Raw genomic sequence first — 25,453 nt, forward strand, 5'->3', positions numbered from 1 at the left:
GCCTAAGTGCTCTCCATACGTTTGCAAAATGACATCAGGCCCCCTAGGTCTTCCAAGAACCAAAGAAAAAGTTCCACAAAAGTGAATCCTGCCACACAAACAGTCCCAGCCCGTTCCAGCTCCTTTTTCCTTCCAGATTCAAAGGTCTGACACCAAGATGAGCTGAAGTCTAAGGCATTGACCACTCCCCCTGCTCCTACTCCCACCCCACCCAAAGCCTTGTCCAGAGAAAGCTCTTCCCAGCCTCAGGCCTAGGCATGGGAGTCTCTGTGGGCTGCAAATCAGTGGGGAAGTCTTTCCTGATCCTCTTTTATGCTACTCCAGGAGTCAAAGCCTCTCCTGGGACTTTTCAGGGAGCTTCAGAAGAGCCCTGGGTCTACACCAGCTCAATCAAGCTGCAGGGACCCAGCCTCCTCAGAACGGTGAACGTGAGCCCAGTGCATCTAGAGGAGAATGAAGCCTTCACCCAGAACAGACTCTGGGAAGATGTTCCAGGCCCAGGGGAGGGTTTGGACTTCCAGACCTAAGTCACCTAGGCTGATACCAGGTCTCATCCATCCCAACCATTCCATTCTGGGTCAGAGGGGCCCTAGATTTCACCAGCGAGCCTGCCCATCTGATGGCTCCTCCCTCTGCTCCCTGGAAGGGCCTCCTCTTGGGCATTCTGTACCTACAGGTCTTGTTCTGTTCTGGGAACTGCCAGTGGTAGCAAGAGGTGGAGCAATGGGTGCCAGAGCAGGGAGAGGTGAGTCTGGAAGGGAAGCAGAAGCAAGATCCATGGGGCTTTAGAGGCTTTGCCAAGGCAGCAGGACTGCTCCCAGGTTGTTGTCAGCCGTCAAGAGTGAGTACACCTCCCTGGGCAGACTGCTGCCCCAGTGCCCAGGGACAGACATGGGTTTGCTGCAAAATGAATGACCCCTGGCCGACACAAAGCTGAAGCTTTTATTAGCAGCTTACGCTGAGGACTAACCACACAACTGACATTCCCTGTGTGTGTTTCCCTGTGTCTGCTTAATGTGTGCCCTGTGGAGTGATCAGCACCAAGAAAGCAGTAAGAAGCTCAAGTCCCAGCCTTGCCATGGCCTCAGGGTGCCCTCGAGCACAGCAGGCCTCAGTCTTCCCATCTGTAAAATGAGAGAGGTACACAAGATAAGACTCGAAGCCTCTTTGTTGCTGGAGCCCCGTGTTCCTTTGAGTGTATGTGTTCTCAGGCCCACAAAGGTCCTTTGTGTTTCGTAGGTGAACTGCTGTCTAGGAAACCCATTTAACTGTCTGAGTCCTGGGGCACATACATAAGGACTCACGTGGGCTGTATTTGTGTTTGTGCTGGGGGGAGGGGAGACCCTAGAACAATGTTCCCCACCCCACTCCCCTCCTCAATAGGCGGAAGCCACTGGCTTCCTCCTTTTCCTGACTCCTGCCTCCTGTGTGCCAGCAAGACTGAGGATTGGAGAGAGACAGGGGATAGGAAAAACCAATCCACTGTCCCCAGGTCTGCCCTTACCATAACCCTCCCCCCACCTCAAGTGACTCCAATCCCCAGCCTTGTGGGGGGGCCTGGAGGCTCAAAGACAGAATAAATCCTCCCACCCCCTCTTCCCCGTCACCCCTCCCACCCAAGCCACCTCATTTCCTCTTCCTGCCCAGCACCGACCCACACTGACCAGCACAGGCTGAGCAGTGAGGCCCACAGCATCTGACCCCAGGCCCAGCTCGTCCTGGCTGGCCTGGGTCAGCCTCTGGAGTATGGTCTTTCGGGTGCCCCCTTTCCTGCTTCCCATCCTCTTCTTGGCTTCTCATGTGGGTAAGTCTTCCCTGAGTCCCTCACTCCATTTCTAGGCCCCGAGGCCCTGATTTCCATCTAAGAAACCCTATTATATCATAGAGACAGAAAGTAGAATGGCGGATGCCATGGGCAGTGGGGAGGAAGAAATGGGGAGTTTGGTTTAAAAGGTACAGAGTTTTTATAAGATTTTCACTCTGTTTTACAAGATTAAAAGAGTTATAAAGGGCCGGGCGCGGTGGCTCAAGCCTGTAATCCCAGCACTTTGGGAGGCCGAGGCGGGTGGATCATGAAGTCAAGAGATTGAGACCATCTTGGTCAACATGGTGAAACCCCGTCTCTACTAAAAATACAAAAATTAGCCGGGTGTGGTGGCACGTGCCTATAATCCCAGCTACTCGGGAGGCTGAGGCAGGAGAATTGCTTGAACCCAGGAGGCGGAGGTTGCGGTGAGCTGAGATCGTGCCATTGCACTCCAGCCTGGGTAACAACAGCGAAACTCCATCTCAAAAAAAACAGAAAAAGAAAATTATAAAGACGGGGCAGGGCGCAGTGGCTCATACCTATAATCCCAGAACTTTGGGAGGCCGAGATGGGAGGATCACTTGAGGCCAGGAGTTCAAGACCAGACTGGTCAACATAGTGAGACCCACCCCGCCCCCCCATCTCTGTTTTGTTTAACTTTTTTTTCTTTATCAATCAAAAAAAAAGACTGGATGGTGGTGATGGTGGGACATTACGAATGTGTTTAATCACGTTGGGTTATATGCTGCTTACAAATGGTTCAGATGGCAACATTTATGTTATAAGTATTTCACCACAATAAAAAAAAAAAAAATTGGAAAACAAACCCTATCATCACTGCCATCACTTTGATCCACTAGAAAGTGAGATCAGGGCCGGGAAAACCCGGGCACGTGCCAGAAATCACTGCAGCCTGGGATCAGGGGAGGAGTGAGGAGCAGCCACGTGTTGGATCTGAGGATCCATGGGGGGCAGTTTTCAGGGGGTGTTCCTGGGGTCATTGTGTTGGATTCATTCAATTATTCACTGGACAAACATTTATTGAGTACCAACAACATTCTAGGAGTTGTGCTAAGTGCTGGGCCATTAGCTGAGAGGCTGGCAACCCCCAGGTCTGTACAGAGATTAAAGGCTGCCAGCCTCCTATGGTTGTTACGGGGTTTAAATGAGAAAATGACGCAGAGCCGTTGGCATAGTGCCCTGCACTTGGTAAGGGTTTCTAAATAAGTGGCAGCTGATTCCTTCAGTCTGCTGGTCTGAGGATTGGAATACAGAGGCTGCCTTTGAGTGGTTCATGGTCTAGCATAGAACACAGGACAGGGGAAGAGGGCTAAACAGGGACAGACCCAGAAGCCCTAGAGGAGCACTGAGGAGGAGTCAGCTTTCACTGCCTTGGGTAGGAGACAAAAAGGGAGTCAGGGAAGATTTCAGTAAGGGGGTGGTCTTCATTCCAGGCAGCCAGAACATAAAAAATGCAAGTCTCAGAGGCATGGAGGTGCATGGGCGAGAAGGTGCCTGTTGGGAACACAAGGGAGGGACAGCGTGGGAGCAGCACAGGGCTCAGGAGCATGGACATGATCCTGAGGGCAATAGGGAGCCATGGGAGGTCACAGGCAAGAAAGTCACACGGTCAGATTTGGTCTTAGATCACTGCCGAGGATGAGTTGCAGAAAGTGGGTGTGGCTATTGGTATGGTCCAGGTGAGTAAGGATGAGGGCCAAAGGCAGGCTTGTGGGGTGGGGATGAAGTCAAGAAGCATTCAGGAAACGATGTGCAGAATTCTGTGACTGATGGGGCGGCCAGCACAACGCTCAGAGGTGTGGACTTTAGTATCATACAACCTGACCCTGCCAGTTACTAATTACATGACCTTGGGCCAGTTACTTAACTTCTCTGAGCCTCCCTTTCCTGGCTATAAAACAGGGATAACATCCACCTCCCAGAATCGCTGGGATGGTAAAATGAGACAACACCAGTAAAGTGCCTGGTGCATAACTGGCAGCCAATAAACATTAATTATCATGACAGTGGGAGTTTGAGTCTCAGGTGGCGAGTGCTGTCCAGTGAGTCAGGGAGCACCGGAGAGGAGCAGGTTTGGCAAAAGCTGATGGAAATGCAGGTCCAAGCTGAAAGACCGTTCCTGAGTTATTGACTCAGAGGTGATGGTTAAAGCCAAGGGAGTGGACGAGCTTGCTCCAGGAAGCCGGTAGAATTAATGACCATGACCCTCCTCTGTAAATGGAAAGAATATGCATTTCACTGGTTGTGAAGATCAGTGGAAAATGGGGTCTTGGCATGTGGTAGGTAAATGCTAGCTTCATTTGCTCATGGTAGCTTTTCAAACAATATTAACCGATAAGCTAGGTGGCATTTATACTAGTTAACTGCTTGACAGTCAGCTGGCAGAGACAGAGAAGGAAGGGCTGGCGGAGGGGTGCCGAGTCCTGGAGCTGAGGCAGGCTCCCAGGCTCTCCACCATCCAGCCTGGACTCTGACTCCACGTGGTCTCTCCTGCCTCAGCCTCACATCTTGTGCTTCAGCCACACAAAACTGGACAACCCCCTCCACCTGCCATAATATTGCCACTGCAGGCCTTTGCCCAGGCTGTGCCCTCTGTCTAGGATGCCCTCTCCCTGTCCCTGACTTCTCTCCCTCCCCATTGTCCATGTCAGTGTGTCCTGCTCCAACTTTACCTCCCAGGAAGCATCTCTTCATCTCCCTGCACCCCCCACACCCAGGCTGGATCAGGGGCCCCTTCTCAGTGCTCAAAAGCACAGCACCTGTGTCCATCCCTGTTCCCCCAACAAGGGCATGAGCTCTTCGGAAAGCAAAAGAAGACCAAGGCCCACCTTGTGTCTGTGTCTGTCTGAGCCCCAGGCCTGCCCTGGCGCTGCACTTCCTGGATCTGGGCCCTGCCCCAGGCTTAGCTCCACTTCTCTTTGTTTTTCTTTTTTCTAGAGAACAGGGTCTTGCTATATTGCCCAGGCTCGTCTCAAACTCCTGTTCTCAAGCGATCCACCTGCCTCTGCCTCCTTAAGTGCTGGGATTCCAGGCGTGAGCCACCACACGTGGCCTTAGCTCCATTTCCGCGCCACATCCTTCTGGCTGCAAAACTCAGCCTCTCCCATCTCAAATCCCAGCCCACCAGACCTTTCTAGAGCTCCATTAGTGACAAAGAGGGGGACCCATGGGACACTTCTGTTCTGGCTGGGTCTCCTGGCCTGCACTCTCGTGGTGGGGGCAGGGGGAAGTGGCTCACAGAGACCTTCGCAGGGCAGTTTCAGAGACGAGTGGGGAAACATGACTGATAGAAAATAAAGGAAACGGAGACAGGGAGCACAGATCATTCTTTCTGAAAGCTGGGGCGAAAGGGAAGCCATCTGGCAGGAGAAGGGAGGGAACGCAGCCAGAGGATTTGTGGTTTTGTTTTTCTTCTTTTAGAATGAGGAGACTTGAGGGAAAAAGGCCAGTGCGCAAGGAAGGGAAAGGAGGGGGATGGGAATGCCCGATGAAGCGAAGCGCCTGTGGGGTCTGAGACACCAGGCAGGGGAAGGAAGAGCGGGGAAGGTGGGAGACCCTCTTCAGAGTGGACAGTGGATTCGTAAGACCAGAGGGCTGGGGCTCTGGGGCACCAGGGTTGGCTGGGACTACACTTGATCTTACCCAAAAGGCCGAGAAGCGATGGCTGGAACTACAATAGGGTCACTGGTGTCCTGGCCCCAGGCTCGGCGGTGGACCTGACGCTGCTGGCCAACCTGAGACTCACGGACCCCCAGCGCTTCTTCCTGACCTGCGTGTCCGGGGAAGCTGGGGCGGAGAGGGGCTCGGATGCCTGGGGGCCGCCCCTGCTGCTTGAGAAAGACGACCGCATCGTGCGCGCCCCTCCCGGGCCGCCCCTGCGCCTGGTGCGCAACGGTTCGCACCAGGTCACCATGCGCGGCTTCTCAAGGCCCGCAGACCTCGTGGGCGTCTTCTCTTGCGTGGGCGGCGCCGGGGCTCGGCGCACGCGCGTCATCTACGTGCACAACAGCTTTGGAGGTGAGTCTGGGGAGCAGGGCGGGTGGAGAATGGCACGGGGAAACCAGGCTGCTGACCCACCCTCCACCCCACAGCCCACCTGCTTCCAGACAAGGTCACGCACACTGTGAACAAAGGCGACACAGCTGTACTTTCTGCGCGTATACACAAGCACAAGCAGACAGACGTGATCTGGAAGAGCAACGGTGAGACGGGCATTTGAACTGGTGGGGCAGGTAGACCCATAGTTCTGAGGCTCTAACACTTTAATCACCCGTGGGGCCCTCGGCTTTGGTCCCTGACACACCCGACCTCCAGGGCCCCTCCTCTGTGGTGGACTAGGTCCGGTGGGATGCGCCTGAACCCATCTAATCTGGAGCTCTGAGCTGCCCTCCTAGTGTACTCAGAGGCCCAGGAGCCTGTGGTCAGCAGCCCCTTCCCTCTTAGCCCCAAATGAGCATGATGTTACACCCTCATCCTTCACTCTCCCCTGGGAGTTAGCAGCTGCTGTCACATAGCCCACCTGGTGGAGAGCAGCAGCCCCCGAGGAAGAATAGAACTGGTAACATCATGCCCAGCATAGGCAGGGCAGAGTCTAGCCTCTCCCAAAGACAGGCCAGCCCAGATCCTTGATGTCCAAGACAGCCTCATGCTGAGGCCTGGGTAGATCCGTGGGACCTCAGCCCCAGGCGTCCTCCACACTGACCCCTTGGCCATCCCATAGGAGGAATCCGTTTTTCTATGTGGCCCCACAGATTCCTGCCTCAGTCCTCAGATCCACAACCCCTTGGCTGACTCTTGCATCCCTGGGCTCCTGAGGGAGGAAGACCCTTCCCTTTGGCTAAGGGGGCTGCCTCCTGAGCTCTGGACCCCGGGAATTGACAGGAGAGGTGAAGAGGGACGGGCAGACCCGGGTCTCTAGGGTCTCTGTTCAGCTGGGAATGAAGAGGCAAGAAGCGGGCGGGGCAGGGCCTGGGGCACTCTTCTAGGAGGGAGAGACTCAGGGAAGAGACCCCAGAGTAGATGGCACTTGAATTGTGCTCAGAGGAGAAGTGGGAAGACAGAAGGCAGACAGAGGAAGGAAGGGCATTCCAGGAGGAGGGACTGAGAAGAGCAGGAGGGTCTGAAACACAAGGGTGTTTCTGGAAGAGAAGCAATCAATTCAGGCAGGAATTCAGGAATGTTAGGAGTCAGGCAGGGAATGAAGAGGGATGGGACTGGATGGCTTAGCCACAGCCAAATTGGTGAAAATGATGCCTAAGGAGCTGGATTTTGTCCTGAGGTCACTGGAGAACTAGGAGAGCTTCATCAAGGGAGTCATAGAGGAGGCTGTTGTGAAAAATCACCCTGGCTGCAGGATGGGGGAGGGACAAGAAAGGGTGAGACTGGAGGCAGATAGCCTGCTTGTGAGGCCCTGGAGGCCAGGACCAGGGCGGTGGCAGTGGGTGTGGGGAGAAGCCGACTGAGTTAGGGGATGAGGAGGTGGACTGAGCACCTCCTTGGTGATTTACCAGGTAGTTGATGGAGCATGAAGAAGAGGGTGCTTCTGAGCTTTCTGGCTTGGGTGTAGGCATGGGGCCCATTGATGCAACCCAGGCAGAGGTGGGCAGAGAGAAGTGACACGACCCTCATGTAATGCTGAGGCTCCTGACCCATTCATGCCCCCCAGGATCCTACTTCAACACCCTGGACTGGCAAGAGGCCGAGGATGGGCGGTTCCTGCTGCCATTCCCAAACGTGCAGCCACCATCGAGCGGCATCTACAGTGCCACCTACCTGGATGCCAGCCCCCTGGGCAGTGCCTTCTTTCGGCTCATTGTGCGGGGTCAGAAGCAGAGGGCAGAGGTTGTGGGTAGGGTGAGAGGCTGGGAGCCCTATGGGTACTTCTTGTGGGTCCCCTGAAGCCCCTGGATCTCCAGTCCTCAGCAGCGGTGGTCAGGTGGGTGAGGTCAGCTGCTGAAGACACCCTTCCTCCAGATTGTGAGGCTGGGCGCTGGGGGCCAAGCTGTACCAAGGAGTGCCCAAGCTGCCTACATGGAGGTGTCTGCCATGACCATGACGGCGATTGTGTATGCCCCCCTGGCTTCACTGGCACCCGCTGTGAACAGGGTAAGGAGGAGGGGAGCTTGGACCCAGGCAGGAGAGGATACCTGACTGGGAGAAGACCCTAGAATTATGTGGATAGAGCTTGGAGGGTGAGGGTGACAGGCAGGTCCTAGGCCCAGGAACCCACAGAGGCTTATACACCCACACATTCTCTTTCTAGCCTGCAGAGAAGGCCGCTTTGGGCAGAGCTGCCAGGAGCAGTGCCCAGGCATAACAGGCTGCCGGGGCCTCACCTTCTGCCTGCCAGATCCCTATGGCTGCTCTTGTGGGTCTGGCTGGAGAGGAAGCCAGTGCCAGGAAGGTATGGTCCCACCATGGTCCCTGACCAAGATAGGTGGCCACAAGCTTGACCCGGACCCTTCACTCTGCCCCTGACTTACCAATCCCCCTGGTCACCTGACCAGGCCCTCTACCCTTACCCTGTCATATAACCTGCACCCCATCTGTGCCCTCATTGCCTGCTGCCCCATGCCCCTCTAATCATACCTCCTCTATTCCCAGCCTGTGCCCCTGGTCATTTTGGGGCAGACTGCCGACTCCAGTGCCAGTGTCAGAACGGTGGGACTTGTGACCGGTTCAGTGGCTGTGTCTGCCCCTCTGGGTGGCATGGAGTGCACTGTGAGAAGTCAGGTATAAGAACAGTAGATGACCTCTGAGACTCCCCCAAAGATAAATTGGCCTTTACCAAAGACATCTCCCTGGTGGAGGAGACTGATCCCTCCTTTCCCTGCAAGGCTCCAAGTCCTGCCCTCAGGGAGCTCAGAGTCTGGCAGGCAGGGAGCTCTGGCAGGGAGTCAGTCCGGTAGGGAGGCAGTCCAGCAGGGAGCTCACTGTCAGCCAGCCATACGGAAAGGGCAGCAGCCCAGAGAGTGTGGGAGCCCAGAGGATGCCCCTGGGCAGTCTCAGCGGGGCAGAGAAGGGTCTGGAAGCAGGTGTGATCTGAGATGGGATATAAAGGACAAGAAAGAGATGGCTGAGGAAAGAACAAGAGCAGACTCAAGGATTGGGGACTCAGGCTTGGGTGCCAGGACAGTGAAGTAGAGGGGTGGGGAGGTGGTCAGGAGAGGTCGCATCATGCCTTGGAATAAAGGCCAGAGTCTGCATTTCCTGTAATGCGGCAAGAGGGAATTGTTGAGGAGGAACAAGGGGGTCAGATCTGTGTTGCAGAAAACTACACTGCTTTCTGGCCGGGGAGTGGGAGCAGGAGGCCCTGGAGGAGTCTGTACCCGGGGACCAGGAATGATGATGCCTGGGCTAGTGTGCTGGCCGGGAAGATGGTGAGGGGCCTGCGGGCGGGTATTAGAGGGTATCAGGAAGTGGGGAGGTGGTTAGGAAGTAGACTCTGCAGCTGATGGGATGTGGGGCTGGGACGCTGGAGGAATCATGCAGGACTTTGCTGGTTTTCAGGCTGGAGGGACTGGGCATCCAATCCAATGAGGGGCGTGTCTGCCCCTGTGGGAGCTCCAGGATGAGTGTCCTCTCTCCCCAGACCGGATCCCCCAGATCCTCAGCATGGCCTCAGAACTGGAGTTCAACTTAAAGACGATGCCCCGGATCAACTGTGCAGCTGCAGGGAACTCCTTCCCAGTGCGGGGCAGCATAGAGCTACGCAAGCCAGATGGCACTGTGCTCCTGGTCAGCCCCAATCACCCCAACCCACCAGCACCCCCGGCCGCCTGCTTCACAGCTGATCCCTAAGACCACTAGCCCCTCAGAACTTTCTGCAGGGTGCACCCATTGGCCTGACCATTGCTCAAATGAGGTCCGGCTGATTGGTGAGGGGCTGCCACTGGGCCTCTGTCCTGCTATCAGTCCAGACGGACACCTGGGTGCCTGCCACAGGGGTGTTCATTGCCTGTGACCTGTCCCCTTTCCCCATCTCTTTTAGTCCACCAAGGCCATTGTGGAGCCAGACAAGACCACAGCTGAGTTTGAGGTGCCCCGCTTGGCTCTTGAGGACAGTGGGTTCTGGGAGTGCCGTGTGTTCACATCTGGCGGCCAAGACAGCCAGCGCTTCAAGGTCAAGGTCAAAGGTCAGTGATGTCCTAGGTCCACGGGGGATTGACAGTGAGCAGAGTAGGCTCTAGCTGATCCTGCTCAGGTTGGAGATCCTTGCAGGAAGGACAAGGACATCTGAAGTCATAGCCCAGCACCAGAGGAAAAGAGGGGTTGTGGTCAACCAGAGGTCCAGGCTGGGCAGTGTCAAGACAGGAGTACAGCTTAGACCCATCTGGAAAGGACATCCTGTGCCCCAGAAACTGGGGACACTCTCCAGTCCCACTTTTCCTCCTGCCCAGCCATGCTGCCCTCCACCAACCACCACACACACACACACACACACACACACACACACACACACACACAAAGTGTACCTTTAACTCTGTTCTGGGATGCCGCCTCCTGTCTCTGTGTCACCCCACAGACAGTGCTAGCACAGGGAGCACATGGGGCTGTGGACCTCAGAGAGTGACCAGCTTGGTTTCCTAGAAGTGGTACATGCCTAGGAGTCTGCCAGGTAAATAAGGAGGGACCTGCCAGTGCCCAAGATTGTTCGGACCACAGCACCCCATCCTGGTCTAGGGCTCCCTTTGCCTTCTCCAGCTTCTCCAGCATCATAAGCCTTATAACCATTCACATCCCCGCTACCCTGACCCTGCTGTCCCTCTGCTCCTGTCCCCCTGCTACCCCACATAAGCCCCTCTCACCTTCTGCTTTCTTGTTGCCATACTCTACCTCCCAGATCCTCGCCATCTCTCCATCCCGTGACTGTGCGTCACTGTCTGCCACCATGCCCCACCTTCTGCCTTTCTCTTCTCACTCTGCTCAGGCTTCAGAGCCACTCTGCTCAGGCTTCAGAGCTTGAATCCTGTCTCCACAAATCCCTGCCCCATCACCTTAAGCAAAGGGCTTAACCCCTCCTACTTTCTCTGTCTGCGAAATGGGGATATGAGCACTTGATGGAGTTGTTACGGAGATTAAAGTTGATGATGCACTTAAGCATTTAGCACAGGGCCCGATACAGGTGTGTGCTCACTATTTGTCGATAATTACTGTTCTTATTATTTAAACTGTCACCTAGTCCCAAGATTCTGATTGTCCTCTGGCAGCTCTCGCATATGATCTGTAGCCGGCACCCCTCTTCTGACTCCAGATCATTTGGTGGCACCTCCGTAAAGTGGGGCATCTTCTCTGGAAGTCTGGTTTTGATGTTGGTATGGAAAGTCACCGCTGTATGATTCAGAGGCTCATTTTATATCCAGCCACTTTTTAGACATCTAATACCCCACATGAGCCAAAGGCACCGAGGGCCTCTCCACACCCAAAATGCGCCTTCATCTCCCCCCACATCAGCACCACCTGCTGTCATGTCATTGCTGCCCCACACTCCCTCAGCTTACAGCGCTGCATCCTCCTTTTCCTCCTTGCTCCCTCCCTCCCTCTTTCCTTCCTTCCTTTCCTCTCAAAAAGTCAATCTGGCAAACGTTTGGAAGAGGCAAGGGAACCTGTTAGCAGCACGAAGGCAATAATCTGGAGAGAAAAGTTGAGGCCAGAATAGGAGCAGCGACCATGGGGTGAGGAAGCAGGGCAGGAAGACCAGGGCTGTTGGAGTAGAATGGACAGATGGGAGGCAGCCTGTTCACACAGATCGAGTTCAGCACGTGGCTGTATCTCCTCCTAGCTGCATGTCTTTAGGCAAGTTATTCGGTGCCTCTGAGTCTCAGTGTTTTCATAATGCGGGGTAATGAGCCCTGATGAAAAGGCAGTTGTGAGAATTAGAGGTCATGCCTATGAAGCATATGGTGGGGAGCAGGCGCTTCAGCGCTGGTGGCTTCTTTCTTTCTTTCTTTCTTTTTCTTTCTTTCTTTCTTTTTTTTGAGACGAAGTCTTGCTCTGTCACAAGACTAGAGCACAGTGGTGAGATCGTGGCTCACTGCAACCTCCAACTCCCGAGTTCAAGGGATTCTCCTGCCTCAGCCTCCCAAATAGCTGGGATTACAGACACATGCCACCACACCCAGCTAATTTTTGTATTTTTAGTAGAGACGGGGTTTCACCATGCTGGCAAGGATGGTCTTGATCTCCTGACCTTGTGATCCGCCCACCTCGGCCTCCTAAAGTATTGAGGTTATAGGCATGAGCCACGGCACCTGGCTTTTTTTTTTTTTTTTTTTTTTAAGTTAAGAAAGTGGTGAATGAGAGCAGGTGCAGAGAGCAGGATAATGCCCAGGCTGTCTTCCTGCCCTGGATTTCAGGCCCTTCTGTCTATCCCCACACTGCATGGGAGGAGTGCTCACCCCTAAACCAGGTCTGGCCATGTCACTTCCTCACTTACGATCTTTTGGGACACCCTCATGTCTTTATTGCTGAATCCCTGTGCCCCAAGCTACCCAGGAGCCAGAACTCTGTCCTCCCTGGGCCCTGGCCACTCTGGCCATCTGTTGAACTCGGTGTCCCCCAAGCCTAGAGGGTCCCCAGCTCAAAACAAAGATGCAGAGGTGAATGGATAGGCTCTGTGCCCATGCCTTACCCAGAGTCTCCTGGCAGTGCCCCCTGTGCCCCTGGCTGCACCTCGGCTCCTGGCCAAGCAGAGCCGCCAGCTTGTGGTCTCCCCGCTGGTCTCATTCTCTGGGGATGGACCCATCTCCTCTGTCCGCCTGCACTACCGGCCCCAGGACAGCACCATGGCCTGGTCGGCCATTGTGGGTGAGTGTGGGGAAAGCCAGGGCAGGAGAGAGCCGTGGAAGGACAGGGGTGTTGAGTAATAGTGAAGGGACACAGTGAGCAGGAGAGGGAGGGCAAATGGTGCAAAGGGGCTGAAGGGATCATGGCAGCTTCTAGAAGAGGTTGGGGCTGAATGATGTATACCACACCCTCCATCCCTAGTGGACCCCAGTGAGAATGTGACGTTAATGAACCTGAGGCCAAAGACAACATACAGTGTCCGTGTGCAGCTGAGCCGGCCGGGGGAAGGGGGAGAGGGGGCCTGGGGGCCTCCCGCCCTCATGACCACAGACTGTCCTGGTGAGAGGCCAAGAGTCATCCCTTCCTGTCCCCCAAGGGGTTACTGTCCTTTCCACCCCTGGGACCCTTGCCTTTCCAATTGGAGGTTATCCTTCCTTGTCCTCTGGGGATCACTGTCCTGTCCAGCCCCAAGTACCTACTGAACAGTTCTGATCCCTGACCTCTGGCCCCAGAGCCCTTGTTGCAGCCGTGGCTGGAGGGCTGGCATGTGGAAGGCCCTGACCGGCTGCGAGTGAGCTGGTCCTTGCCCTCGGTGCCCAGGCCACTGGTGGGCGACGGTTTCCTGCTGCGCCTATGGGACGGGGCACGGGGGCAGGAGCGGCGGGAGAACATCTCATCCCCCCAGGCCCGCACCGCCCTCCTGACAGGACTCACGCCTGGCACCCACTACCAGCTGGATGTGCAGCTCTACCACTGCACCCTCCTGGGCCCAGCCTCGCCCCCCGCACGCGTGCTTCTGCCCCCCAGCGGTATGCCCAGGGAGTAGGGATAGCTGGGCAGTGATGTGGGACTCAGGGACACATGAGACCCGGGAGACCCAGGAGGCTATAGGAGATTAATGGACAGGGAGAGGACACAGGACACACCTAGGGTATCAGGCAGATGTGACCCCAGCAGGGACATGGGACTTGGGGAAGATCCAGGATACCATGGGGACACAGGTCACCAGGAGCATACGGGATCGGGAGAGCATGGAGAGGTCAGGACTCATGGCTAGAACCAGGGTCATGGGAGGGCATGAGACTTGGGGAGTACAGGACATGGGGGGATGTGGAGAGGACTTGGGATGTAAGAAGAACAAGGAGAAGCAGAAGCTTGTGGGTGAAGGTGGCCTGGGGGGATGGAGAGGAATTCAGCCTGGTGGGGAGGAGGAAGTTGGCAGGGTGGTGGACCCACAGAGCAGGGGGCACAGCTAGAGCGGATGTGTGTAGCCCCACAGCTACACAGCCTGGTCCTGTCTGAGCCTTGCCTTCTTGCCCCCATCTCCCCAGGGCCTCCAGCCCCCCAACACCTCTATGCCGAGGCCCTCTCAGACTCTGAGATTCAGCTGACATGGCAGCACCCGGAGGCTCTGCCTGGGTCAATATCCAAGTACATCGTGGAGGTGCAGGTGGCTGGGGGCACAGGAGACCCGCTGTGGATAGACGTGGACAGGCCCGAGGAGACAAGCACCATTGTCCGTGGACTCAACGCCAGCACTCGGTACCTCTTCCGGGTGCGGGCCAGCATTCAGGGGCTCGGGGACTGGAGCAACACAGTAGAAGAGTCCACCCTGGGCAATGGTGAGAGGGCAAGGCCCACAGGACCCCTGGGCCCTGAGCAGGGAGAGCTCAGCGCAGTCTCCCTCCACATCACCCCTACTGTGGAGCCAGGGCATCCCAGGCCCCTCTCAAAAAAGACACAGCCCTGGTCCTGGGGACTCAGCCTTCCCTTCTCATGATCCACTGTCCCAGGGCTGGGAAAATGGCATCGCCCCTCTGACACCCCTCATCCCTTCCTTCATGTGGCCCAAGTGATTTTCTGACAGTCCTAGCACTGGGATCTTTCACCTTTCCCTCTGTGTAACACCATGGTGACCTCTGGTTCCCTGACTCAGGCGTCCCCCAATCTGACCCTCTCACTGTGTCCAGGGCTGCAGGCTGAGGGCCCAGTCCAAGAGAGCCGAGCACCTGAAGAGGGCCTGGATCAGCAGCTGATCCTGGCGGTGGTGGGCTCCGTGTCTGCCACCTGCCTCACCATCCTGGCCGCCCTTTTAACCCTGGTGTGCATCCGAAGAAGCTGCCTGCATCGGAGACGCACCTTCACCTACCAGTCAGGCTCGGTCAGTGACCCGCCCCTGCCCCCGGGTGCATGATCGAAGATTGTGTATATGTTTCTATTTGTGTACAAGCAAGATCTTGTACACTTTGTGTGTGTATGCATTTGTTTGTTTTGCAGGTGTAAGATTACACTCAACAATGTTCAAGGGTACAAAATATAATTTTCTTTATTTCTCTAAAACTGAACTCAGCTCTTGAGCCCATTCACATTAGTGGTGAAATATTGAATATTCACAGTTCAAAAGAATTCCAGGTTTGGGCTCGATCAATTGGAGATATTCCTCTCCCCTCTTTTCCTTCTCCCTAACGGTGATCTAGGCCTAGATAGCAAGGTGATCCCATGGAGTGGCACTTGGGGTTCATGCTGGCCTCTGTCCTCGCAGGCCTTCTTAGACTTGGGAGCCAGCCTCTGTCTGCACACATCTTTGGCTGATGTCCTTAGCCCTGCTGTGGCCACCTGCCAGTAGGCCAGTTATGCTGTGAACTCCTCATCCCAACCTCCATTCTTACAAATTCCAGGGCCTCCTTTTGGAGACTTAAGAACTGGGCCAGGTGTGGTGGCTCACACCTGTATCCCAGCACTTTGAAAGGCTGAGGCAGAAGGATCACCTGAGACCAGCCTGGCCAACATGGTGAAACCCCTTCTCTACTAAAAATACAAAAATTAGCCAGGCGTAGTGGCACACACCTGTAGTCCCAGCTACTCAGGAGGGTGAGGCAGGAGAATAACTTGAACCTAGGAGGCAGAGTTTGCAGTGAGCCAAGATGTTGCCACTGCACTCCAGCCTGGGCAATAGAGCAAGACTCCGTCTAAAAAAATAAAAAATAAAAAGAACAGGCCAGGTATGGTGGCTCACGCCTGTAATCCCAGCACTTTAGGAAGCTGAGGCAGGTGGATCACCTGAGCTCAGGAGTTCGAGACCAGCCTGGCCAACATGGTGAAACCCCATCTCTACTAAAAATAAAAAAAATTACTGGACATGGGGGCATGCACCTGTAATCCCAGCTACTCGGGAGGCTGAGGCAGGCGAATGGCTTGAACCTGGGAGGTGGAGGTTGTAGTGAGCCAAGATCACGCCACTGCACTCCAGCCTGGGTGACAGAGTGAGACTCCATCTCAAAAATAAATAAATAAATAAAACAAAAAGAACTAAAGAGCTGTAGGGGCTTCCTTACACCTTGTGGACGGAGGCATATTCTGTGGCCTTCAGACCCACTGCCACAATCCCTTACCCCTTAGACAACTGTTTCTACCACTCTAGAACTGTGCCTGCAACCTCACCTATCGCTCCTTGAAGGAATTACAAACCTCCACTCCTCCTGGCTTCCCTGTAATCCTGCTTGAGTTTTCTGTCCTCCCACACCTTTCTGTCCCTCAGGCCCCCGCTTAGAGGTGGGGTGTGGGAGGAGACCTATTACTTCATCCTGTCACATCCTTCCTTCTAACCTACCCCCGACAGGTCCTGTCTCCTCTGAGGGCTTCCTCACCGTCGTCACTTAGGATCTGAACTCTGTCCTTGGTCTTCCAGGCCTGGACTCTTGATGCTTACAGCTAAGCTTTGGCATTTCAAAAATCGTAATAAAACAAAAAAGAAAACCCTCTTCTGTCTCAAGGGCTGACCCTTGTAATAGAAAGGCTAGTGTCTCTGCTGTGCCTTTAAAAAACCCATTCAGAGGCCAGGCACGGTGGCTCATGCCTGTAATCCCAGCACTTTGGGAAGCCAAGGCAGGTGGATCACAAGGTCAGGAGCTCAAGACCAGCCTGGCCAAGATGGTGAAACTCCATCTCTACTAAAACTACAAAAATTAGCCAGGCACAGTGGCAGGCATCTGTAATCCCAGCTACTCAGGAGGCTGAGGCAGGAGAATCACTTGAACCCGGGTGGCAGAGGTTGCAGTGAGCTGAGATTGCACCACTGCCCTCCAGCTTGGATGACAGAGTGAGACTCCATCTCAAAAAAAAAAAAAAAAGAAAAGAAAATCCATTCAGAGATGAATTGGTTTCTTTGTTACAGGCTGTGTTGGCCCTGCCTCTGAGGTCAGTGCACGCAGAAGGCCCTCACTGCTGTGGTGGGGGAGGGTAATGGGTACAGATGTTGAGGGCAGGAGGTGGGAAAGCAGTCATTTACACGGTATCATACTCTATATCAAGATATATACCCCCAGCCTGGGCAACATGGCAAAACCCTGTCTCTACAATAAAAGAAAATACAAAAATTAGACAGGGATGGAGGTGTGCGCCTGTGGGCCCAGCTACTGAGGAGGCTGAGGTGAGAGGATCACTTGAGCCCCAAAGCTTGAGGCTGCAGTGAGCTGAGATCATGCCATTGCACTTCCGCCTGGGCAACAGAGCGAAACCCTGTCTCAAAAAAAGATTAAAAAAAAAAAGAGAGAGATCCCTGCTACCTGTGCCTGCATATGGATAGGAAATGTATGTGCCCCATGTATGAGTGCATATACACATCGTTTGTGGGTGCCCCCATGTGTGTGTGTTCCAAATGTGTGTCCCTGTGCCTGTGCGCCTTCAGGCCTGCACGTGTATATGAACCTATACACACATGTACCTACATATGGTGCTGCCCAAGAACATCATGTGCATTTGGTATGTGCCTTTGGTAAGCACCAAATCAGTGCATCATGCAAATCCCTGTGCCTCACGTCTTCAGCCCTTGCCTATCAAGCTGGGCTCCAGTGCACTTAGGAAGCCCCGACAGAAGGTCTGTCTTAACCCTTCTTCCAGTTTTCTTATTGGCAGATCCTTTGGTCCTGTTCACTTATTTCCTTTTCCTGCCATCAGCCCCGCCCAGATGGCCTCCTCCTACTCAGGGAACTGGACATTCCTCTTTGTTATGGTCTTGCTACATTCAGGTCCTGGCCTGCTTTTAGAGCTATGGAGAAACACCAAGTGTGTGGACAGAGTAATCTCTGCTTCTGCTACTGTGGAGAAGAAAACCCCTCCGCTAGCTCCCAGCAGCTCAGGGCTAAGTATGTAGTAGGTGCTCAATAAATGTACCCTGGCCAACTGCCCAAGGCTGGAATCCTCTCCACAGCCTTCCTGGTAACACCCCCATCCCCCAAAAAAAGCCTAGTTGTGGGATTAGCGCAATCATAGGAAGCTCATTCCAATCCTTGTCTGTTCTAAATGTTAGAAATACCCTCCTTCCATTGACTCACATTGTGGCTTCTAGCAGCTTTACCGACAAGTCCTGGTTCTGCCTTCCAGAGCCCTGCACACCAGATCCTCCAGCTGCAGCCTCTGCATTTCTCTCCTTGGACATCTGTCCACCCAGCAGCCTACCTGTGCGTTACCTATGATTCTGTCTCAGTTATGTCCTCTGTCTGCCTCTCTGTCCCTGGCCAACCATCAGGGTGCCCTCTCTCTGGGTCTCTGCCCACTTGTCTGACACAGGAACCTCTTCGAGTGCCTGTCTGTGCCTCCTTCTGCCCCCTTGACACTTGTGTGGACTGTCTACCCTCTTGTCCCATCCTGTGAAGGGTGAGGAGACCATCCTGCAGTTCAGCTCAGGGACCTTGACACTGACCCGGCGGCCAAAACCGCAGCCTGAGCCCCTGAGCTACCCAGTGCTGGAGTGGGAGGACATCACTTTTGAGGACCTCATCGGGGAGGGGAACTTCGGCCAGGTCATCCGGGCCATGATCAAGAAGGACGGGCTGAAGATGAATGCAGCCATCAAGATGCTGAAAGGTCCACTGGGGTGACCCCTGGCCCAGCCCTGATGCTCTCCTTTGTCCCACACATCCCAGGCCCCACCTGGCTTCCTCCAGCAATTGACCCAGCCCTTGCCAACCCTTTCTCCAAAGTAATACTGGATTCTTTACACAGAGTATGCCTCTGAAAATGACCATCGTGACTTTGCGGGAGAACTGGAAGTTCTGTGCAAATTGGGGCATCACCCCAACATCATCAACCTCTTGGGGGCCTGTAAGAACCGAGGTGAGCCCCCAGCTCATCACCTACGCCTTCTTCCAAACCTCCATCCTCAGCCATCACCTCCACAACATGAGTAGCTTGCTGGGGGCTGCCAGCGACCTGTGCATCACCCTTGATCCGCTCATCCCTGTCTGTTACCATCGGGGGTGCCTGTTCTCACCCCAAGTTGCCTGTGTCTCAATCACCACAGTCTGTCTGTTTACCTCCCAGGTTATTTGTATATCGCTATTGAATATGCCCCCTACGGGAACCTGCTAGATTTTCTGCGGAAGAGCCGGGTCCTGGAGACGGACCCAGCTTTTGCTCGAGAGCACGGGACAGCCTCTACCCTCAGCTCCCGGCAGCTACTGCGTTTCGCCAGTGATGCGGCCAATGGCATGCAGTATCTGAGTGAGAAGCAGGTGTGTGTCAATTGGGGTGGGTGGAGGGCAGAGGGGAAGCCACTGGGCCAGCCTCAGGGCAAGAAGTCAGCCGGCCCTGATGGGATGTGGAGACTGAGGTTCCTGGCCCAGGTAGGTGGGTAGATGCAAGCACAGTGATGGGGAAGCAGGGCCAAAGGGCAGGTCTGGAGGAGGCAGGGACTTCCACTGTGGAGGGTGCAGGTGTTGAGTGAGCAGGTATAGATGCTAGCCTAGAACTCAGGAGAGAGGCCCAAGCTGGAGGCAGCATCTGCGTGTGAGCTTTCACCCCCACAGATGGTGCCTCATGGTGATGGGTCTGGTGCGATCCGCTGGAGAGGGGGAAGGGCAGAGATCCAAGCCCAAGTCAGCTCAGGACTGAATGAAAGGACAGGGGGATGACCATCCAGGGGAATGCGAGACCAAGGGAAGGCATTTATCTGTTTTTTGTTTTTTTGTTTTTTCTGAGACTGAGTCTCACTCTTTTGCCCAGGCTAGAGTATAGTGGCTCATCTTGGCTCACTGCAACCTCTGCCTCCCAGGTTCAAGCAGTTCTCCTGCCTCAGCCTCTTGAGTAGCTGGGATTACAGGCATGCACCACCACACCCAGCTAATTTTTGTATTTTCAGTAGAGGGAGTTTCACTATGCTGGCCAGACTGGTCTCGAACTCCTGACCTCGAGTGATCTACCTGCCTCAGCCTCCCAAAGTACTGGGATTACAGGGATGAGCCACTGCACCCAGCTGGCATTTTAAAGATAGTAAAGTTTTAAGTAGTTTTGAAGGCAGAGGGGCAGGGGAAGTGGCTAGTGCAGAGGGAGGGGCTGGTGGAGAGAGGTCTCTGAGGAAGCTGGAGGGCTAAGGGAGAGAAACTGGAACCCAGGGGAAATGAGGAGGGAGGGAGAGAAGCATGGAAAGAGGAGAATGTACAGTGTAGCTACCACTGTCTCAGGAAAAGGGATCCAGCCTGAACTTGGCCATGGCCCAGGAAGGAGCAGGTGAGAGCCAACACTGATCTTTCTCAGATATGAGTCAGCTGACAAGATTGCAGCCACGGGCTGCAACGAGGGTGCCCTTACTGGCTTGACTGTCCTGGGCTCCCTCATCTCCAGTCTCTACTGACTTCTGACTCTGCCTGCAGTTCATCCACAGGGACCTGGCTGCCCGGAATGTGCTGGTTGGAGAGAACCTGGCCTCCAAGATTGCAGACTTCGGCCTTTCTCGGGGAGAGGAAGTTTATGTGAAGAAGACAATGGTGAGTCTCATTCAACCCTCACCCTCAGGGCTTGTGCCTGGCCTTGCCCGCTAGGAGCCTCAAACAGGCCTTTCCTCCACACTCAGCCCCTCAAACCCATTCTCTCCTAGGGGCGTCTCCCTGTGCGCTGGATGGCCATTGAGTCTTTGAACTACAGCGTCTATACCACCAAGAGTGATGTGTGAGTGTGGGGTGGGAGGGCACAGGAGGGCTTGGCCCCCAAGAATCACACAGGCCTAACCTAGACACATCTCAGAAATGTTGTGGGTGGTCTAAGGCATGACCTGGGCTGTGTTCCAGGTGTGACACAGGTGTCCTGGGTAGAGTAAAGTACCCAGTCAAGGTAGGGCTAGGTGGAAGGAGTCTCAGGTGTTTCAGGGATAGGACTGGGGTAAAGGTGGTTTAGGATTATGTTTGTGTAAGTGATGGGGGGATGCCTAGGAGAGGTTTGGGAATGCTGGTGGATGCTTCCTGGCATAGGTGGAGAGGCCACTCAGGAATTGCTCTCACCTGCCTCCCTGAAGGGCAAGGTCATGCCCACCTGAGGATCTTACCAGAGCATGATCCCCAAGACTCCCTCTCTGTGTCCCTCCCCTGCAGACAGCCCTCTTGGCACACTCCTCCTATCTCTCCAGGGATGTCTGTCTTGGTCTGAACAGACCCCCTGCCCCAAGCCCTCTGGCCTGACCTGCATGGCTCACTGTTTACCACACTGATCGCCCCTCTGACTACTACATGCCTACTTCCTCCTTCTGCCCCAACACTCTCGAGATTCCTCCACCCCCGTGAACTCTCTCCTCTGGTCTCAGGCCTGATGCACACTACACAGAGGCTGTTACAGTGTGAGGTGCAGTCAAGAGGAAGAGCTCTGGAGCCAGACTGCCTGGGTTTGAACGCTTGCTCTGCCACTAACCAGCTGTATGGCCCTGGGCGAGCCAGCTAACCTCTCAGTGCCTCAGTGTCTTCATCTGTAAAATGGCAAGAATAATAAAACGTATCATAGGGTTGGTGTGAGGGCTACATGAATTAACATACATGTTAAATGATCAGTGCCTCCACCACAGTAAGTGCTCAATAAACGTGTTAGCTCGGCCGGCTATGGTGGCCCATCTATGTAATCCCAGCACTTTGGGAGGCCGGGCAGGCAAATCACTGGAGACCAGGAGTTTGAGACCAGCCTGGGCAACACGGTAAGACCCTGTCTCTACTAAAAATACAAAACATGGGCCGGGCACGGTGGCTCAAGCCTGTAATCCCAGCACTTTGGGAGGCCGAGGTGGGTGGATCACGAGGTCAAGAGATTGAGACCATCCTGGTCAACATGGTGAAACCCCGTCTCTACTAAAAATACAAAAAATTAGCTGGGCATGGTGGCGTGTGCCTGTAATCCCAGCTACTCAGGAGGCTGAGGCAGGAGAATTGCTTGAACCCAGGAGGTGGAGGTTGCCGTGAGCCGAGATCGCGCCATTGCACTCCAGCCTGGGTAACAAGAGTGCAACTCCGTCTCAGAAAAAAAAAAAAAAAAGATATTCTGATGAGAAAATACAAAACATTAGTCAAGCATGGTGGCACACACCTAGGCAGGAGGACCACCTGATCCCAGGGGGTCAAGGCTGCAGTAAGCCACTGCAGTCCAGCCTGGGTGACAGAGTGAGACCCTGTCTCAAAAAAAAAAAAAGTTAGCTCTAATTGAGTTGAGGGATGGGGGCAGTATGAAGGAGCTTCACTGGAACAGAGACAACAGCTGGCCAAGGCCAGATTCTTACAAAATAGACACATACAGGGCTGGGAAGGGTTGCACATCTTGGGGAGCTAGAAGCTAAACTACTAGGGGCCAGGGCCTAGAAGGTAACTAAGTACATCCTTCTTATTTCAGCTGGTCCTTTGGGGTCCTCCTCTGGGAGATCGTGAGCCTTGGTGAGTCCCTGACCCCCATTTCCCAGAGTGCCCCACCTTACCCCATGTGGAGCCCCGGACTGAGAGCACTTTGTCCCCTCCTGCAGGAGGTACACCCTACTGTGGGATGACCTGTGCCGAGCTCTATGAAAAGCTGCCCCAGGGCTACCGCATGGAGCAGCCTCGAAACTGTGACGATGAAGTGTGAGTCACCCCATCCTTGTGCTCCATGACCCTATCTCTGTGATGAGTGACCTCAGCTTTGATCCCTGTGAGCCCGTCACCCCAGCTGGCCTGACCCCTCATCTAAGCAATGCCGCCCTCACAGGTACGAACTAATGCGTCAGTGCTGGCGGGACCGTCCCTATGAGCGACCCCCCTTTGCCCAGATTGCCCTGCAGCTGGGCCGCATGCTGGAAGCCAGGAAGGTGAGAAGACGGGCTGAGGTGGTGGAGTGGGCTCACAGAGTGCTCAAGAGTACCCTCTGAGAGGGCCATGACCCCCGTCCCAACCACCCTGCCTGCCCAGACTCCCTCAGTGGTGGCTGTCACTACCTAGGCCGGGCCCCAGGATGCAGCCTGCCTTTCCAGCCCTCACTGGGTTAGACACCAGGCCCTTCCAGAACTCTTCCAAGGCCACTGCTTAGCCCCAACAGCAAATCCCTCCCTCTGCTGAGGCCATCAGCCCATTCTTATCTGGGACACCTCTCCCTCCCTGCCAGAGCCAGAGCACAGTGCATGAATGGTCACTAACCAGATGGATGAATGGGTGAATGAGTGATACAGTAACTGTATGAATGTATGAATGAATGAATGAATGCATGAATGAATGGAATTAGTGGATAGATGACACAATAATCATATGATTATGTAATTCAATAACAATCTACTAACCATTTGAATAAGTGAATTATCAAATAAATATAATGAAAAATATATCCAAATTAGTAAATATATGAAGAGTTCTTCAAGTACATTAATGATTAAATATCTTAAGAATGAAGGAATGATCAAATAACCATATAAATGGGTGAGTCATCTAAAATAGCTTTTGAACAGATATAGTTAATAAATGAATGAATGAATGCATAACCCAAGAATTCACTGAAAGAGTACATGTAAAAACCCTCTTTAGCAATGGCATTGGGAGTCTCTCACCTGAGACCCCCAGCTGTGGCCTGATGCCTTCACTGCCCTAGGCTGGTAAAGGCCACTCTTGGCCATGGGGCCATCCAGAACAAATCCATGTCAATTCAAATGCCCCAACCACATGGAAGTCAAGGTGCCTGAGTCCAGACGCATCCCATTCCTGGCCCCCACTAAAGCTTGCTCTGCCCCCAGGCCTATGTGAACATGTCGCTGTTTGAGAACTTCACTTACGCGGGCATTGATGCCACAGCTGAGGAGGCCTGAGATGCCATCCAGCCAGAACCTGGCTCTGCTGGCCAGAGCAAACTCAGCTGTCTAACCTGTGACCAGACTGATCCTTACGGCCTCTGACTTAAGCTGCCTCAAGGAATTTTTTTAACTTAAGGGAGAAAAGAAGGGATCTGGGGATGGGGTGGGCTTAGGGGAAGTGGGTCCCCATGCTTTGCAGGTGTCTCATAGCTATCCTGGGCATCCTTCCTTCTAGTTCAGCTGCCCCACAGGTGTGCTTCCCATCCCGCTGCTCCCCCAGCACAAAACCCCACTCCAGCTCCTTGGTTAAGCCAGCACTCCCACCACTAATATGCCCTCTTCTTCAGCTACTCCCGCTCCCTGCCTGCCATTCAGAAAAAAATAAATGTTTCTAATAAGCTCCATTCAATGTCTACCTTTTACTGCTGGTCAATCTTGGGTGAGGGGTGTAGTTAAACCCAAGAGAGAGAAATTGGGCTTTTCAGGAAAAGAAACACTTTCTGAGGCCTCAGCCCTCTGTTGAGTTTGCCTGTCCAGGATGGGAGGTGCTCTGGAAGACCCATTTTACACATATACCACCAGCCCCCACCTCTGTCCTGATCAGAAGGCCAGTTTTCCCCTGGTTTCTTCCCTGCTCTCCAGCTTCCATCAGTAACATGTCTCCCTTTATCTCTAGGCAGCAGCCAGCTTAGGATTCTTTGTTCCATCCAAACAGTCCATACCAACATCGGCTATAGCCCAGCCTCAACTCTGCCTGGCACACCTCAGCACCAGACAGATCCTGGCCCATCTAGAGTTTCCTTATAGTCCTTTCCCTTTTCCTTATGCCTCCAGGCAGCCTTCCCTGGCTTGCCACTTCAGTGCCCAGTGTGTGAGCCCAAAAGGAGGAGGGCAGAGGCCACTCCCAACTTCAGCCAGCCATGGTAAGATTCCTTTGCCTTCTTCAGGGTCTGACAATGCTCTGGGAGGTGCTTCTCTCCCAGTTCTGAAAGTGAGTCCCACACTACCCCATGCTTGCTGCCTCTGGGCTTGCCTACTCTTTGGATTGCTCATGGCTGGCCTTAGATTTCTCTCCTATTGGTCCTTAAGAAACAAGATTGATTGTGTTTTACACATTTTTTCAGTGAATTCAGAAAGAAATCAAAGAAGGCATAACATGGTGTGGCACTGTAGTGAAGAGCACAGGTTCTGGGATCACACTGACCTGTGTTCAAGTCCCTGCTATGTCACTAACCATCTGTGTGGCCTTGGTCAAGTCTCTGAGCTTCAGTTTTCTCCTCTAATAAATGGGGTTAGTAATAGCTACCTCATTGTTGTTCATGTTAAATGAGACCACACAGGCCCATCTTTTACAGCAGTGGGCCTGGGCCGCAGTAAGTACTCAGTGTAAGCTGATATCATTATATACAAATGCAGGAAGCTGCAGGGGAGTACTGGTACACAGGATGTGTATTTTGAAAATACTTCGAGAGAGATCCAAGATGGCTGATCACTAGCAGCTCGGGATTGTAGCTCCCAGTGAAAGCGCAGAGAACAAGAGGACGCCACACTTTCAGATGAATTCTTGTTGCTCACGCACCAGGAGATTCCCAGCGGAGGAGCCCCACGGGTCGCCAGTGCGACTCTTGTGGCCGGCAAGGCGGTTTTGCCAGTGCCTTGGAGCATCAGTTCTTGGTGCAGACTCAGAAAAGCACCATCAATCTTAACGCCGCTGTTTTAGTCGGAGCAGTGGGTTACTCAGATTTCGGCGCTGAGAATCAGTAAGTTGGCCATCCACTCAGAAA

General features: G+C 54.0%; 1 protein-coding gene across 2 annotated transcripts; it reads left to right on the forward strand.

Annotated features, from left to right (window-relative positions):
* The first annotated feature begins 1,623 nt into the window (after positions 1-1,623).
* TIE1 (tyrosine kinase with immunoglobulin like and EGF like domains 1) lies at positions 1,624-24,076 on the forward strand. Of its 2 annotated transcripts, XM_003936959.4 has the most exons (23): positions 1,624-1,804; positions 5,531-5,845; positions 5,920-6,030; positions 7,494-7,649; positions 7,802-7,933; positions 8,091-8,231; positions 8,432-8,560; positions 9,420-9,565; positions 9,819-9,963; positions 12,476-12,634; positions 12,815-12,952; positions 13,126-13,422; positions 13,945-14,235; positions 14,584-14,774; positions 18,268-18,478; positions 18,617-18,727; positions 18,935-19,125; positions 20,263-20,376; positions 20,487-20,557; positions 22,253-22,293; positions 22,380-22,476; positions 22,601-22,700; positions 23,613-24,076. In XM_003936959.4, exons 1-23 carry the CDS (start codon positions 1,747-1,749, stop codon positions 23,682-23,684), a joined length of 3,417 nt encoding a protein of 1,138 aa, XP_003937008.1. In that variant the 5' UTR covers positions 1,624-1,746; the 3' UTR covers positions 23,685-24,076. The 2 variants fall into 2 exon arrangements, with proteins under 2 accessions (XP_003937008.1, XP_010345781.1); XM_010347479.2 differs by lacking the exons at positions 12,815-12,952; positions 13,126-13,422.
* The last annotated feature ends 1,377 nt before the right edge of the window (positions 24,077-25,453 follow it).

Source organism: Saimiri boliviensis, chromosome 11 (assembly GCF_048565385.1).
Source record: "Saimiri boliviensis isolate mSaiBol1 chromosome 11, mSaiBol1.pri, whole genome shotgun sequence".
In the NCBI taxonomy this organism is placed as follows: Eukaryota; Metazoa; Chordata; class Mammalia; order Primates; family Cebidae; genus Saimiri; species Saimiri boliviensis.